The sequence below is a fragment of the Lacerta agilis genome, chromosome 6 (assembly GCF_009819535.1).
Source record: "Lacerta agilis isolate rLacAgi1 chromosome 6, rLacAgi1.pri, whole genome shotgun sequence".
NCBI classification, from domain to species: domain Eukaryota; kingdom Metazoa; phylum Chordata; class Lepidosauria; order Squamata; family Lacertidae; genus Lacerta; species Lacerta agilis.
This window is the reverse complement of record NC_046317.1, coordinates 51,715,719-51,729,829: the sequence shown is the minus strand read 5'-3', so window position 1 is coordinate 51,729,829 and position 14,111 is coordinate 51,715,719. Positions and strand designations below refer to the sequence as shown.

At 40.5% G+C, this 14,111-nt stretch overlaps 1 protein-coding gene across 12 annotated transcripts in view; it reads right to left on the bottom strand.

The window, feature by feature from the left end:
• ANKS1A (ankyrin repeat and sterile alpha motif domain containing 1A) overlaps nucleotides 1-14,111 on the bottom strand; it is a 130,394-nt gene that overhangs the window by 30,069 nt on the left and 86,214 nt on the right. For all 12 annotated transcript variants that reach the window (XM_033152641.1, XM_033152642.1, XM_033152646.1 and 9 more), the window contains one exon: nucleotides 6,516-6,622. In XM_033152641.1, coding sequence (XP_033008532.1) covers nucleotides 6,516-6,622 — 107 coding nt within the window. The remainder of the gene's footprint in view (nucleotides 1-6,515; nucleotides 6,623-14,111) is intronic.

Here is a 14,111-nt window from a genome sequence, read left to right as displayed (position 1 = left end):
AATTAATGTCAGAACTTCAAATTATTTGCAAACATCCCGTACTTTAATGCCCTCAATTTTTACCTCATTCCTCCAATTAAAAAATGAAGCCAGAGGAGCCTAGGGCACTACATGAGGAGAACAGATTTGCTTCTGACAAAGTCTCATTGAATCATTGTTGCACGCCACACTTTTATGGGAAGTTCAGTAGCAGAAAGGGGAAGAGGCAAAAAGTAAAAAAAACAAAAATGTAATGGCTTAATGTATCTACAGAAAGATGTAAAGGGATGGACCTGTGTTGGGATGTAGTACATATTACCCCTCCCATCATGAACTCAGAACTGTTTCTAGTATGCCGATTTTGGTAAACTCAAATAACCAAGAACAGTGCCAAACATTCATTCTCTACCCATGAAGGTTTTTATTTTTTCACTTGGCTTTAAGGAGTGCATTACTATACAAAAAGCCTCCACCATGCACACTGAACTAGATCCTAATTTAAGATTATAATTTCAGCTATTACCACTATTAACTACATTTACACCCTGTCTTTCCCCCAAGAAGCTAAAGGCAGTGCACATTGTTTCACTCTAATTTTCTTCTCAAAACACCCAGTTTAAAGTCCAGTTCTCTAATCACCATACTACAGCTAGATTGCATAATAAGGAGAATGCTACAGTTTTTGGGGGGTGGGGAAGGAGGGATAACCTCTGACTGAAAAGCAAGGAAAATACAATCTTCATGTTTACTACAGTTTTGACCAATAGGTGCCTAGCCACCAAGGCACAAATAAGTCACAGTATTGCTTATTATGTCATGTGAACCCAGACCATGAATTGTTTGTTTCAAACAAGCCATGAGCAGTAAGCCAGAAACAAACCAAGAACAAACCTACTATATATTGAACATATGCAGATGACTGAATATAAACAAAGCAAGGGGATTTATATTTTAACTACACCATGGCTGCACCATCCAGAACTTTTATGCATGTGCCACCCATAAACCTGCCTTGTCAAGTTCCAATAACGGTACCAATCCCAACAGGTGTTACTGTGGGATTAGAATTTTGACCGCATAAAGGCTGGTGTGACATTGTCCAATGTGGTCCTGTGTGTGTGTGTGTGTGTGTGTGTGTGTGTTGTCTTCTTTGTACATTCCATAATATTTCATTTTTATTTTTAAAAAACTATATTAGTATAATCATTAAACTGTATACCAATATACAACTTGTAAAGAGGCTGCCTCAGGTTGTCCATTAAATCAATGATCAGCGATAGTGACATGTTACTGAATTAATGCAGCCCAATCTTGCAACTTCCTGTTATCAAACAACTGCATGTAGCATTGCTTAGCAGCTAACAGCACTAAGCCAGAGAATGAAGGAATCTGAATTCCATTACTGTCTCTACCCAAACAAAATATGCCATTTTGGGAGTAGTGACTTTTCACAGAATAATGTAGGCAGACTCCAGTTCTAATGCTCTGCAGCTATTCTCTTCCAAGCTGTATGCCACTTGTTCAAAAATGAATGATCTAGGGTGAAATGCATAGAAAAGCATACAAAATGTATATATTATGAAGGTAAAGCTTACATAGGGAAAATGCATACAGAAATGCATGGAATTTAAATGCAAATTTCTGATGCAGTCTTTTAAAAAAAGAAAAAGAAAGAAACAGCAGAAAAGGGATGATTGAATGCAAACTTAAGATTGAATGCATGTTAAACTGACACATAACAGAAATTGGCACACCTTGAATCAAGCCTGGAAGGGAACATACAACCAGGAGTAATATGCCGTATTTTTAAGACACACTTTTTCCCTCATGAAAAGTAAGGGGAAATGTCTGTGCGTCTTATGGAGTGAATGGTGGTCCCTGGAGCTGAATTGCCCAGGGGCCAAAAGCAGATCATGCTTCTTCTTTTTTACAAAGAGAGAAGGGGGTGTTGAAAGGAAGCCACTGAGCAGCTGATCAGCAAGCGATCAGGAGAGATAAGGCTCCCTTTCCGCCCTGCCCCCTTGCCCAGGCCTCCATTGTTGAATGTTCTGCAGAGGAGGCTGTTTGTTTCCCCAGTGACATGTGATTGGCTGATTAGATTATCTGTCTGAAAACTGTAGAAACGGCTCCCTTTCCTTTCCTAAAGAAGCTGCAGAACTGTGAGCTGAACCCCATAAAAATGGGGCTTTCCCCCCTTTGCAAAAGAAGCTGCACAACTTTGAGCTGATCCTCAAAAAAACAGGTCTTTCCCCTTTGCAAAAGAAGCTGCACAACTGTGAGCTGATACCCCCCAAACGAGGCTTTTCCCTCTTTGCAAAAGAAGTTGCACAACTTTGAGCTGATCCTCAAAAAAATGGGGCTTTCCCCCTTTCCTCCTCTAAAAACTTGGTGTGTCTTATGTTCAGGTGCGTCGCATGGAGCGAAGAATACAGTACTCTGACCGACCTGTTCCAACAAATAACCTGGAGGTGGTGTTTTGTACCAGCTGAAGGTTCTGGACACGTTTCAAGGGTAGCCCCATGAGCATGTTACAGTAGTCAAGCCTGAAGGTTACCAGAACACACCTGACTCTGGTGAATTTTAAGTGAATTGCTCTTTTGAAGTGGATCACAGATAGAGACATGCAAGCTGTAAATTATTTTTGGGTGTCATAGCAATTCCCATATATAGTGATTATTTTGTTGCATATGCAATCATGATACTTATTTTGTAATCTTTCTATTTACCACCAACTTCTATTTACCACCAACTTGGTCCTTGTCTGGACATGAAAAGTGGCAAATTGGAAGGGCAGCAGACAGTACTTATCCGTATCCTTATCTAAAACAGAAGTGTTCAAAGTAAGTTTCTACAAAAACCAGAAGGTTGCACAGCCATGCTTCCTTCAGTCCAGTGTAGATCCCAGGTGTCAGCAGCCAGGGCTAGTGCCTACATGCTATTTGGTTTCTAAGGAAGGAAGTTGTGATGGCTGAGGCAGAAATGGCAACTTCCAGGTCCTCTTTTTGAAAAAGTTTGCAAAGGTACTTCTTCCAAACAGGAGGACAGCGGAAGCCTACTGTTTCACCTTTCCATCTCATCCCCAGAGTCTAATCACACCACTTCCTACACACACCATGCATGATTGTGAGTCCCCACTTGTCTATCATACATCCAACATCCTAACTAAAAATGAAATATTATTTACATATGGTAGCTATAGCTTTCACAACATGACATCTTTTCTCAATCACCATATCAGCACTTATTTTGGAAACTGTTTTTCCCACAACAGATGCATAACTCTTAATTTGAGTATATTCACCAGGAAGCCAAATAAAGTAGGAACTTTAAACAGAACAAAAACAGCATTTGTCCAGCTCTGGCAAAATGCATTTCACACTAATATTACTTTCAATGCCTGAGATATTTGATCCTGTCTGAGGAAAGCTATTTCTGATGCTTTTTTTAAAAGAAAAAAGAAAAACACAACTGGACAGCATCAGGAAGGTGTGCGTGTGCATGTGTTTCACCTAATTTACCTTCTTCCATAAAGCAGACATATATTTCAAGCACTTGTCCAGCTTTTCTTTGAAAATTTACAACAGAAGATTATACATCCTCTTCAGACATCTTGCCCCCTTGCTGAGCTATTGATATAGTTCTAAGCAGTAAGAAAAATTGTGCAGTATCTTGGATAGTTCAATCCAGAATCTCACATAATTCAGCCTATGTTCTATTTTTTAAAAATCTCAACTTAATTTTTATTATTGCTAAAGCAATTAGCCTAATAGTCTATCTGGCAAAGTGCAACCCATTACCTAACATGCATTGCTAGCCTCTGTGACAGTGAGATTTAATGCAACCCCTTTGATCTGTGCCAATCCTTAAGAACCATATAAGCTCACAAACGCATTATTCAGTTTAACAAAAATCTAAAAAATCTGTGTTGGCAAAATATGAAATGAAGCAACACAAATCCTTACACTTCTTCTACCCAAACCCAAAGGAGAGTGTTTGTAACTCAAAATATCCCAACGAAAGAATGTAACCAACATCCATTTTTCTGTCATGACCAAAGTATTACACAGCCCTTTATTTGGGATTATATACCATGTACTATATGGGAGCTGTCCAAGGTATTGAAAGTAATTATGGGTATGGAAAGGGCTTAGGGAAGATTCTCATGTCAGTTTTCTATTTTCTGAAATTGATTATTCTGTAATAAAAAGCACTGCAGCAAGAAAAATGGTCACACAAGTACATGGTTCCTAATGTGTGCAAAAGGTACACCTGACACCCCATTCTTATTCAGCTGTGTAACCTCATGAACAACTATGCAATAATCTGCCTTTAGGTCAGATAAGCTGCATCAAGTATTTGGATTCAAAACTTCCCACTTCAGAAAGATCCTTAAAAAGGAAATGCAAAATAGCCCAGAGCTTGGAGCACTTCTTAACAGAACTAATATGGTAATACAATATATTACTTTCTTCTGAAGCCAGGAGTTAAAAAGTAGCATGTTAACTGCCAAAAATTAATAAACCATACACTTAACAGTGCTTTGTTTATTAAAATATTTAACATGTATTTATGCATGGCAACATTCATTAAGACATGATTATATCACCACATTATTTCAGAAGAAGTATTTAAAATATGCTGGAGAAAGTTATCTATAGTAAGATATTTGTTAAATTGGTTCTCTTTCTTTTGAAACTACTGGATATGGGCATTGTGACAGTCATTGTTTATAAGGAAAATGCCTGGCAAATGTATCCATGTTCCTTTTATTTCATTTTCCTGCTTTGTAAAATATAAAATATAATTTCCTAAAAATTCAAGGTGGCAGCAATAATGGAGTCCCAATAAAGACAGGTGTGGTCTTAAGTCTGAAACAGAGGAAATTTAAATTTTAAATGCATGTAATAGGCTTAGAAGGAGCAATTATAAATAAGTTGTCCCCTACATACTTTCCCCCGACAGTATGAATGATACTAACAATTTGTCACATAATGTATAGGTGTTATTAATTCCAGTCATCCACCACTTACAGCTGTAAACAGTTAATATTTTGTTAATCTTCCTAAATCTAACTCTTAGTGAAAGGCTACACCTTTAAGTGAACAAATAAACAACACTCTGATTATTTAAGAAAAGCACTACCTGAAGTGGTTAACCCTAACGAGATTTTGTGAAAGACTAAAGCCTAGTCCACTTTGATAGTTAAAAGATTTGAGTTGCCTCCATTTCAAAAGAAATTTTACTTGTTTTGCATGGCTAGTGTTTTAACATGTTCAGGAAGGGATATCTGACCAGTTTGCAAACTCTGGACCTGCAGGTAATTATGAGATTAGATACTGAGCTTTCCTGAAAAATCAGCAAAGTGAACAGAGACACATTCCTATGCTCAAGCTTTTTTAAGGAATTCAAAATCCTTTGCATCTATCTTTCGGAAGGTGGAGGCTGACTAAAAAGTCTACTGTGATTAAGGATTTGCAAATGTGTGGTTTACATTTTCTATGAAAATGGACCAAAGGGTGATAACCTATCATTTTAGGATGCTGAACCTTTGCTTCTTCCATAAAACCACTTCTCAAAGGAAGTTGGCATGTTAATAATTCAAACTCAGCAAGGATCCCCTCGGTAAGGATCTGTTCCTTCCTAGTGCTGATGAATGATTGAGCCTAATTTAGCTAAGTGCTGACAGGGCCAACTAATGTTCAGCAACAAAGATTGCATAAACAATGTTGTGCTTTAAGAAGCTAAGTGATATGAATACCAAGGCAAGGATACTACACCTATTATGTAATTTAACCAGAATGGCCAGAGCTTATTATGTTTTGAACTGTCCTGTCCATAGATATCAGGAAGTATTGGGAACGGGTTCTTAAACAAAATATTAAAAAAATATTAAAAAATAGTTGCAATCCATCCTACGTATGTGAAATGGGTTAGAGAGGAAAGCACAGGAGTTTGCTTCTGCAATACTTAGTATAGAATGCATCTTAACCAGCTGAAGCATCAGCATTTAAACAAGCCCCCAAATATACATTCATATGCAGTCATTCCAGCAGCATAATCTCTAGCCTGCAGGTTGTTGAAAATGTTCAAGGAGTTAACAACAACAGAAAGAATTCAAACATTTTCCTGTCATTCATTTCCATCTGAAGCTGGTAGCTCAACTCTCAAAGTAAGACTAATATACTACCCAGGTGTCAACACAACTTCAGTTTAACCCTTCATCTAGAAAAGCTTTCTTGATATTCTTTCTATGAGTTTGGGATTTTTATGAATTCATAGGAGAACCTGAACTCCCCCCCCCAAAAAATGTTTTTTTTGTGCTATGTCCATACTCATATAGACAATCAAAAGAATTCAGTATTGCCTTTCATGTGCTTAATTTGATCTGACAGTACTGCATAAACTGCTTTATCCGAGATCCAAATAATGCAAATATATATCTGTATTGTACAAAACAAGTTTTAATCTGCTTTCCAAAAGGTAAGCTCTGCAAGTCCCAATAAAACCTTGTAACTTTTTCCAACAAAGCTACTTACCAGGAAGCGAACATCATCAAAGCCATTGAGAAGCAGTTTGCTCTCATACTGCTGTAAGCCGATGGACTCCAGCCACTCCCCAACACTCTGCTCCAGCATCCGTGAACCTGACGAGAGAGGAATCGGCAGACGCTTGAAAAAGGAAAACCCATTAAGGCGGTAGCAGCGGCACTCTGAGGAAGACAGGTGGCATTGCCACATCATAGTCATTACCATAAAGAAGCCAAACCAAGGCCAGAGTACAACAATTAGCTGACAGACAGTTCCTCTTCTGTACACAAACCATGAACAATAAGCTTCTGTCCTGTTCAAACTAGAGTGTTAATTGGTCTCCCGGTTATACTCAAACAAACTCTGAATCCAAGCTGTTTAGAATCATTCCTGGGGCCAAGGCATCACATGCACTGATTTTCTGGCTCAAGTGTGCTCCTTGCCAGGCAAAAGCATCCCAAACCTCACAAGACTCCTGGGTCAGCTCCTTGTTTCATCTGAGGGGGCTGAAAACTTTCCAAGGCATCATTCCAAGCCAAGGCTACAGGCACGAGAGACAAGAGAGGGCCAGCTCACAAATAAACACAGCCCAGCAGATGCTTGCATCCATGCAACTTCAGATGCATTACCTTGTACAACAGGCCAGTAAGGAAGACTGTTAGCACTGGAGGTGCAAAGCAGTTAGAGAGAAAATGCATCTTCATGCAGCTGAGAGAGACAAACAGACACGATGGGTGTTCAGAAAAGCAGCAGCAGCCAGATTAGTGAACAGCTGTCCAAAGGAAGACATGCAAGACAAATAAAAACAAAAACAAAAAACACAAACTGCAGTAGAAGAATAAAGATTTATACTTTTTTTCCCCCAACAGTCCCGGAATAGGCAAACCATGGTACTGGCTTTTCTTTGTTATTTTATTATAAGGAGTGGAAGCATGAGGGACAACAAGCCTGAGCTTGGAAGTCCTGCCACTGTCATTTTATCACCTATCCAGATGCATGACATCCTGACAGCCGGTATTGACTGATCTGGGCTGGGAACCAGCGTCAACATCTAGACTGGAACAAATAAGTATACCGGAGCATCCAGTCTGAGCAAAAAGATAAATGGGCAGCTCATTTTCCACCCAACATGCCTGCTCCTGCCAGTTCTTTGTTGACTTGTATTTGCCCGTCCTTCATTTTCTTCCACTAAAGGCAAATACTACCTTCAAATTCCTTACTGAGATAACGAACAGCTTTCAGAACAAAGCATCTTAGCTCATTGGTTTAAGGGGGTGAGGAAAGCCAAGCAAGATGAACACGCCCCCTCCCCTTTTCTCCGCAGCAGATAGGGTTAGATATGTCCTGGCACCTCCTTTCAGCTGGTTAGTCAGAAATAAATTCTTCCAAGAGCCCCGTAGAAGCTATATGGAACGCCTCTTCTTCCCTCCACACATCAGAGGAGAGTCTAGGAACTTGTTACTTTCCCTGTGCAGAACTGGTGATATTTGATGAAGCAAGGAAAGTTCAGAGCCCACGTCTTTGCAGTCCTCAGAGGAATTGCTATGCAAGTCACGCAGAATTTTCTCAGTCTTCCTAGCATGTCCGTCACTGAAGGGCATTTGCAAAATATTGATGAAGACACCAGGGTTGCAGTCTTTGAACCCTGTGGTTATCGGAAGTTCTGAACATCCTAAACTAGCCTCCACCCCTTTCTTTCCAGACTGCCTACACAATGCAGTGTTGGCTATTATCTGAACAATCAAAGGGTTAGAGATCCTGTTACACTGGCCTTCAGAAAATATCCTCTGTTAAGCAAGTCAGTGTTAATGAGTGCCCGGGTGCTGGCCAGCCTTCTTAATGCATACTGCAGCACCAGGGATGCAGCACTCACAAAATATTTCCTCCTCCTTTCTCTGACAAAGCCTGGGCAAAGGGACAGCATCTACCGGTATATCCCCAGATTCCAAGCAGCAGGTTCTTGCTGGCCAGAGATTCTTTCCTTATCCAGGGCTGATTCTTTTCTACTCCATAAGCCGGCAAAAGGACTCTGGTATTTTCCCAGGCAAGTATGTGTCCTTTTCAGAGAGCTGCAGCAGACTGCTTTGTCTAAAGGCAGCAAGCTCCACACTTGCAACGTCTCTCGCTCTCTCACTGGCTGTTCCCTCCCCTCTCCTCATGCTCACACCCCTCCCAGCAGAAGCAGTGATCAGGTTTCAGAACAGAAGCTGGCAAGGGAGAGAGAAATAAGACGGCAGCTTTGCAATATTCAAATTGCAATTTCAAAATTTATTTGATTACCCTGAGCCACGTGGTGTGGTTTTTCAGCATAAAACGGATACTGTATATGTGGGGATTAATTTATCAGACGTGAGCTGAGATTTTCAGATACTGAAAGGTAAGCATGACTGAAGGGAGTCACGAGCAATTGGAAACAAACATACCACACCAGCTATCTCTGTAGATTCTATATGCTTGCATGTAGCATTTGCTTCATCTTGGATTATTAAAGATGCTTTGCCTCCACAGATCTGATCTAATACTGTAGTTATTATACCGGAGGCAACTTTTGTGAAGCTACTGGGGAACAGAACTGCCATTGTGGGGGATGAAGAAGTCACGTTACCAAACTCTTTCATAATTATTTGGGAGCAGCAGTGTACAAGGGCCCTGAAATTTTTTAGCTTGGAAAACCAGAGCCAGAATATATGCAAAGGCCCTAAGCAGCATTTTGGTAACAAGTATAGTTTCCAACGGGACGCGGGTGGCGCTGCGGGTTAAACCACAGAGCCTAGGGCTTGCTGATCAGAAGGTCGGCGGTTCAAATCCACGCAACGGGGTGAGCTCCCGTTGCTCGGTCCCAGCTCCTGCCCACCTAGCACGTCAAAGTGCAAGTAGATAAATAGGTACCGCTCCAGTGGGAAGGTAAATGCCGTTTCCGTGTGCTGCTCTGGTTCGCCAGAAGCAGCTTTGTCATGCTGGCTACATGACCTGGAAGCTGTACACCAGCTCCCTCAGGCAGTAAAGCAAGATGAGCGCCGCAACCCCAGAGTCAGACACAACTGGACCCAATGGTCAGGGGTCCCTTTACCTTTATAGTTTCCAACACTTAACTATTGGAATATAAAGTAAAAATCGAAACATAACTCCATTTCAAGTCTGAGAGTCTGAAGAAATTGTTTATGTTATGAAACTGATGAAGATAGCCAACATAGCCTCATAGTTTGCCACTTAAATCTGAAGTGTTTTCCATTTGCATAGCATAGCAAAAGAGAATTAAGCTAGAATTTGCCAGTTGAAACTAGTTTGCCACGTGAAATTATCCTCCCTCTTCATGCACTGTTCTGGGGGTTCTTCCACACGTCCCAGGCCAGTTTTGGAGATGCTGTGGGGAAAGCCCTGTTGCCTAAGCAGAAGCCCTTGCATAGGGCTTCTGCTGATGGGCTTTGCTAAAAGAATCCTACCCTGTGTGTTTAACTAGGGACAGCTCACTCAGGCAGCACCAAAACATTTTGGCCACCAAGAAGGCTACTACATTAGTTCAACCTTGAGCACCTTGGATTTGGTAGCAGTTTATTATAACAGGATTGCAATTCTGGCTGCAAAGCAAAATGACCTTGATAATCAAGACTCTGTACCTTCATGTTTGTACATCACTATAAGACTATGGCTACTGGAGAAACCACTCATTCATTTTGGGCATGTGCCTAGACATAGACAGTATCTTGATACATAGTCTGCATTAGAGAATGCATTTAATGCATTTAATGCAAACCTGAGTGCTAAACTGAAAGCATATCAACTACAGCCACCAAGAAAAGGCTGGACCAGGGGCTCTCAAACTTTCCACCCCCAGGGCCTGCTTCAGATAGCTGAAAATTACTGAGGTCCACCAGTTACAAAATGGTGGGGCAGGGGCAGAGCCCATCTCAAAATGGTGGCAGATAGAGGCAGTTTGGCATGATCAGGTGGCAATTACTGACATAATTTTCTACAAATATATAATCCATCTTTGGAAACTGCTAAATTATTTGCCACAACATTTTCATTGTGAGGAGTTTCATAGCTCAGGTTTCCTCAAGCTAAGCACAGACATTTGCTCTGGAGGTATTATGACAGCCTCCTCCTTTTAGGTAGAATTTGCTGAGTGAAGAAGACTTATTCTTTTATATATTTTTTCCCTTCTCACCTCCACACGCCTCTATTTTTAGTCATGTCCTGTAATTTCTTCTCCCATTCTGCTTTCACACTCAACTGGACCTTAACCCCACTCCTACCTCAGCATGCCTGTTTCTTGCATCCCTCCTCCCTGGTCGTCTTTCATTCATCCCTCCTATAACAGCTCTCCTTTTTTATCCCTTTCCTTTCTATTCCCATTTTATTTATTATTAATATTTATTAACAACAACATTTTATCTTAGTTTCTCATTTCCTTCAACACCTCCCTCTGGCTCTTTCTCCTCAGGAAGGAGACATCCATTTCCCTCCTCCCTCGCTGTACTTCTGCTTCTCAATCACTTGTACTCAGCATGGGTGATGGCATTGGTTCAACCAAAATGCAGTGGCATGGCTAGGGCGCAGAGCAGGCATGTGAGGAGACCTTGGACAGGCTGTGGCACTGAGGCCACTAGTGGATCCTAGTCAGTGGTTTGGGAAACCATTAGTCTGTACCAATCTGTACCAAAAGGAGAACATTGGTACCAATTGCCAATCCTCAAAAAGAGCAATAGGTATTAACTCACTGCACTAAATAATACTGTCAGCTTTAGTGTTTAAAATAATGAACTGGATGCAAATTGCAATGAGCTTTTGTGCAGCAGAATACAGCACATTTTAGCTATACTGTTTAACTAGCTACCAAATTCTCTGTAATGCAACAAGACTTATGTAAGCTAACTGACATTGCAGTGGCCACTCATTCTTCTCTGGCTTTGGGTAATAAAATGACGGATGAAATCACTGTAAAACCAGCACACTATATACAACCTCTCCATGCCAAGGGAATCCTCTCCTGCAAGAAAACTGCAGCAAAGAGGGGGTTATTTTATGCCATGAAGCCATTTTGTTCCAACACAGTAATTTTTTCAAGTAGAAGGGTAAGAATATTAAGTGGATTAACACCAGATGGAAAGTATACAAACTTTATATTGCAAATAGAGGCCTGAGGCCAAGTTGTTGCAGAAAAACAAATGCTTTTGTTTTCATGTAGCAGACCCACTTTTAAAGATGTTTCTGAGGATGTGTTGCTCCTTTTAATAGATTTCTTAATCAGTGGTGTTAGTGAAAATGTTCATGGACAAGGATCAATGAGCACATTTCTATTGGGACAGAATGCTCACTCTTTGTAAAGGTTTAGAATCCCATCTTGGCAGTAGAAGTTTATATTGAACAGGGCATCCGCACATCCCAAAGGAAAGAAAGGTCTACAACCTCTGCCAAAGGCTCTGCAAGAAGACCCCGAGCCTTTTAAATTTAAAGGTTGGTTACCTTAGTCACTGGTACATGAACAGAGACAAGGGACATCCATAAGAGACCCTTTGACACATAACCCCAATGTGTGGAGGGATAAGGAAGACTGTGCCTGCTGTCCCCATTATTTAAGTGGATCCTGGCACCAACTCACATGCTGCTCAGAACATAGGCAAGGGGGCTGCATGCATGCAGACTTTCTATGTCAGCAGGAACTCATGTGTAGGCATTCCTTGCCATAATTCCATTTAGCATACAGATGTCCCCCTCCGCCCTCCATGCTTTGAGTATACCTGTAGACTTGTGAATAGCCCTTCGCTCACTTCTAATTTTAGAATTAAAGGAAAAGCAAACCTTAGGAATTCACATCTTTGAAGTGAGATCAGAAATGACGAAACAAAAAATTTATGAATGACACTGGGATGTTCTAACTGCCAGCAGTCTAAGTGACACTGAACAACATAATACAAAGTGTTATGGTCGACATAAGCAGGAGAGGGGACAACCCTTTTCTAATGGTAGTACTACTGAAGAGGCAAGTCTCATTTGATGGGCCACACATAAACATGTAGCCTAAAGGCTATGCTACTGGGAGTGGCACAGTTCCAAAGGCTTCAGATCAGTTGCTTCCAGTAGGCAATTGTTATTTCTAGTATGTAAAAAAGAATCACTTTCAGCAAGGCTGAATGCTATGCAGTATTTCCTGGAATGTTCATTGCTCCTGTATCAGAGGATTATGACTATGAACACAATGGGCCCTTCCTCCACTTACATTGCCCACTAATACAAATATGTATCACAAAGTGCCTTTAAAGGCAGATGACAAATTTAAATGCACAACTACACATTTGCAATATTTATCCAATTTAAGCGAGTAAATTTAGGTAAGTTGAAAAGATCACTGCAGGCAGGCAGGCAGGAAGGGAGGGTTTCTTTATGTGAGCAGGACCAATTACAGAGCCTCTTCAGAAAGGGGCACAATATGCTGAGGTGGGAAATTCAATCCAAAGAACAACCCGATGGTTTCTTTTGAAACTTAAACTAATTTGAAGATGGTTCCTTATGTTGAACTTGTTATAGAATAGGAGAGAAAGGATCTGCTTGGACTGCAGCTCCAGCAAATTTCCTTCATATAACCTTTATTCTACAGTCACCTAGTCAGATCAGGTGATTTTATAGGAAAATATAATGACTCCCAATAATGTGCTCCAATAATGGCATACACTTTCTGTGGAAACACACAAGACTCTTATTTCACTCCTCCTTTAGCCAGAGCAAGCAACAAACCTTAATCCGTGACTTAGCATTATATCCAAACCAGAAATCAGTTTCTATCACTCCAAATGAACCAAGATGTTATGCCAATATTTGTTCTTGGCTTACCAATCATGGTTCATTGGAAGCAAAACAAATCTTGATCCCCAGGTAGGACATAATGCGAAGGCAATGATTGTAGTTAGTTGCTCCCGCTTGCTGGAAGGGAGAATTGAAGCAGGAGCAATGTCCGCATTCACAGTGAACCATTGACTGTAGTTTACTGTAACATATGAACTGGGTCAGCAAGAATGAAAGATTGCTGATAAATTCATATTTTTAAATAAATAATCAGAACAGCATTATGGAGTGCGGGCTGGGGTGGGGGCGACTGACAGAAGCAAATTATATATGGCAGTCAAATGCAGCTCTGATCTGTTTTAGTTTAACTCATTTGCCAGAAAGTGCATTTTTCTGCATCAACCAAATAACAGAAAAAGCTATTTTGCCAAACAAGATAAAAAATAAAAGAATTCCTTCCAGTAGCACCTTAGAGACCAACTAAGTTTGTTCTTGGTGTACCAAGAACAAACTTAGTTGGTATATAAGGTGCTACTGGAAGGAATTTTTTATTTTTTATTTTGTTTTGACTATGGCAGACCAACATGGCTACCTGTAACTTGCCAAACAAGGAAGATCAATGAACATAAATAGCACTGATCTTCTTCAATACCCACATTGAAATGAGTTACTCCCACCTTGCAGTCTTTTCTGCATAGATTACTAGGTGCTTGGCCTGTATTGTATTGCTTGTGCAGAAGATCCTATACAATTTTTTTAATATAAGCTATTCCATTAACATATAGGTCAACACAACGCTTTTGAAAAGTCTGTGGTATCAGA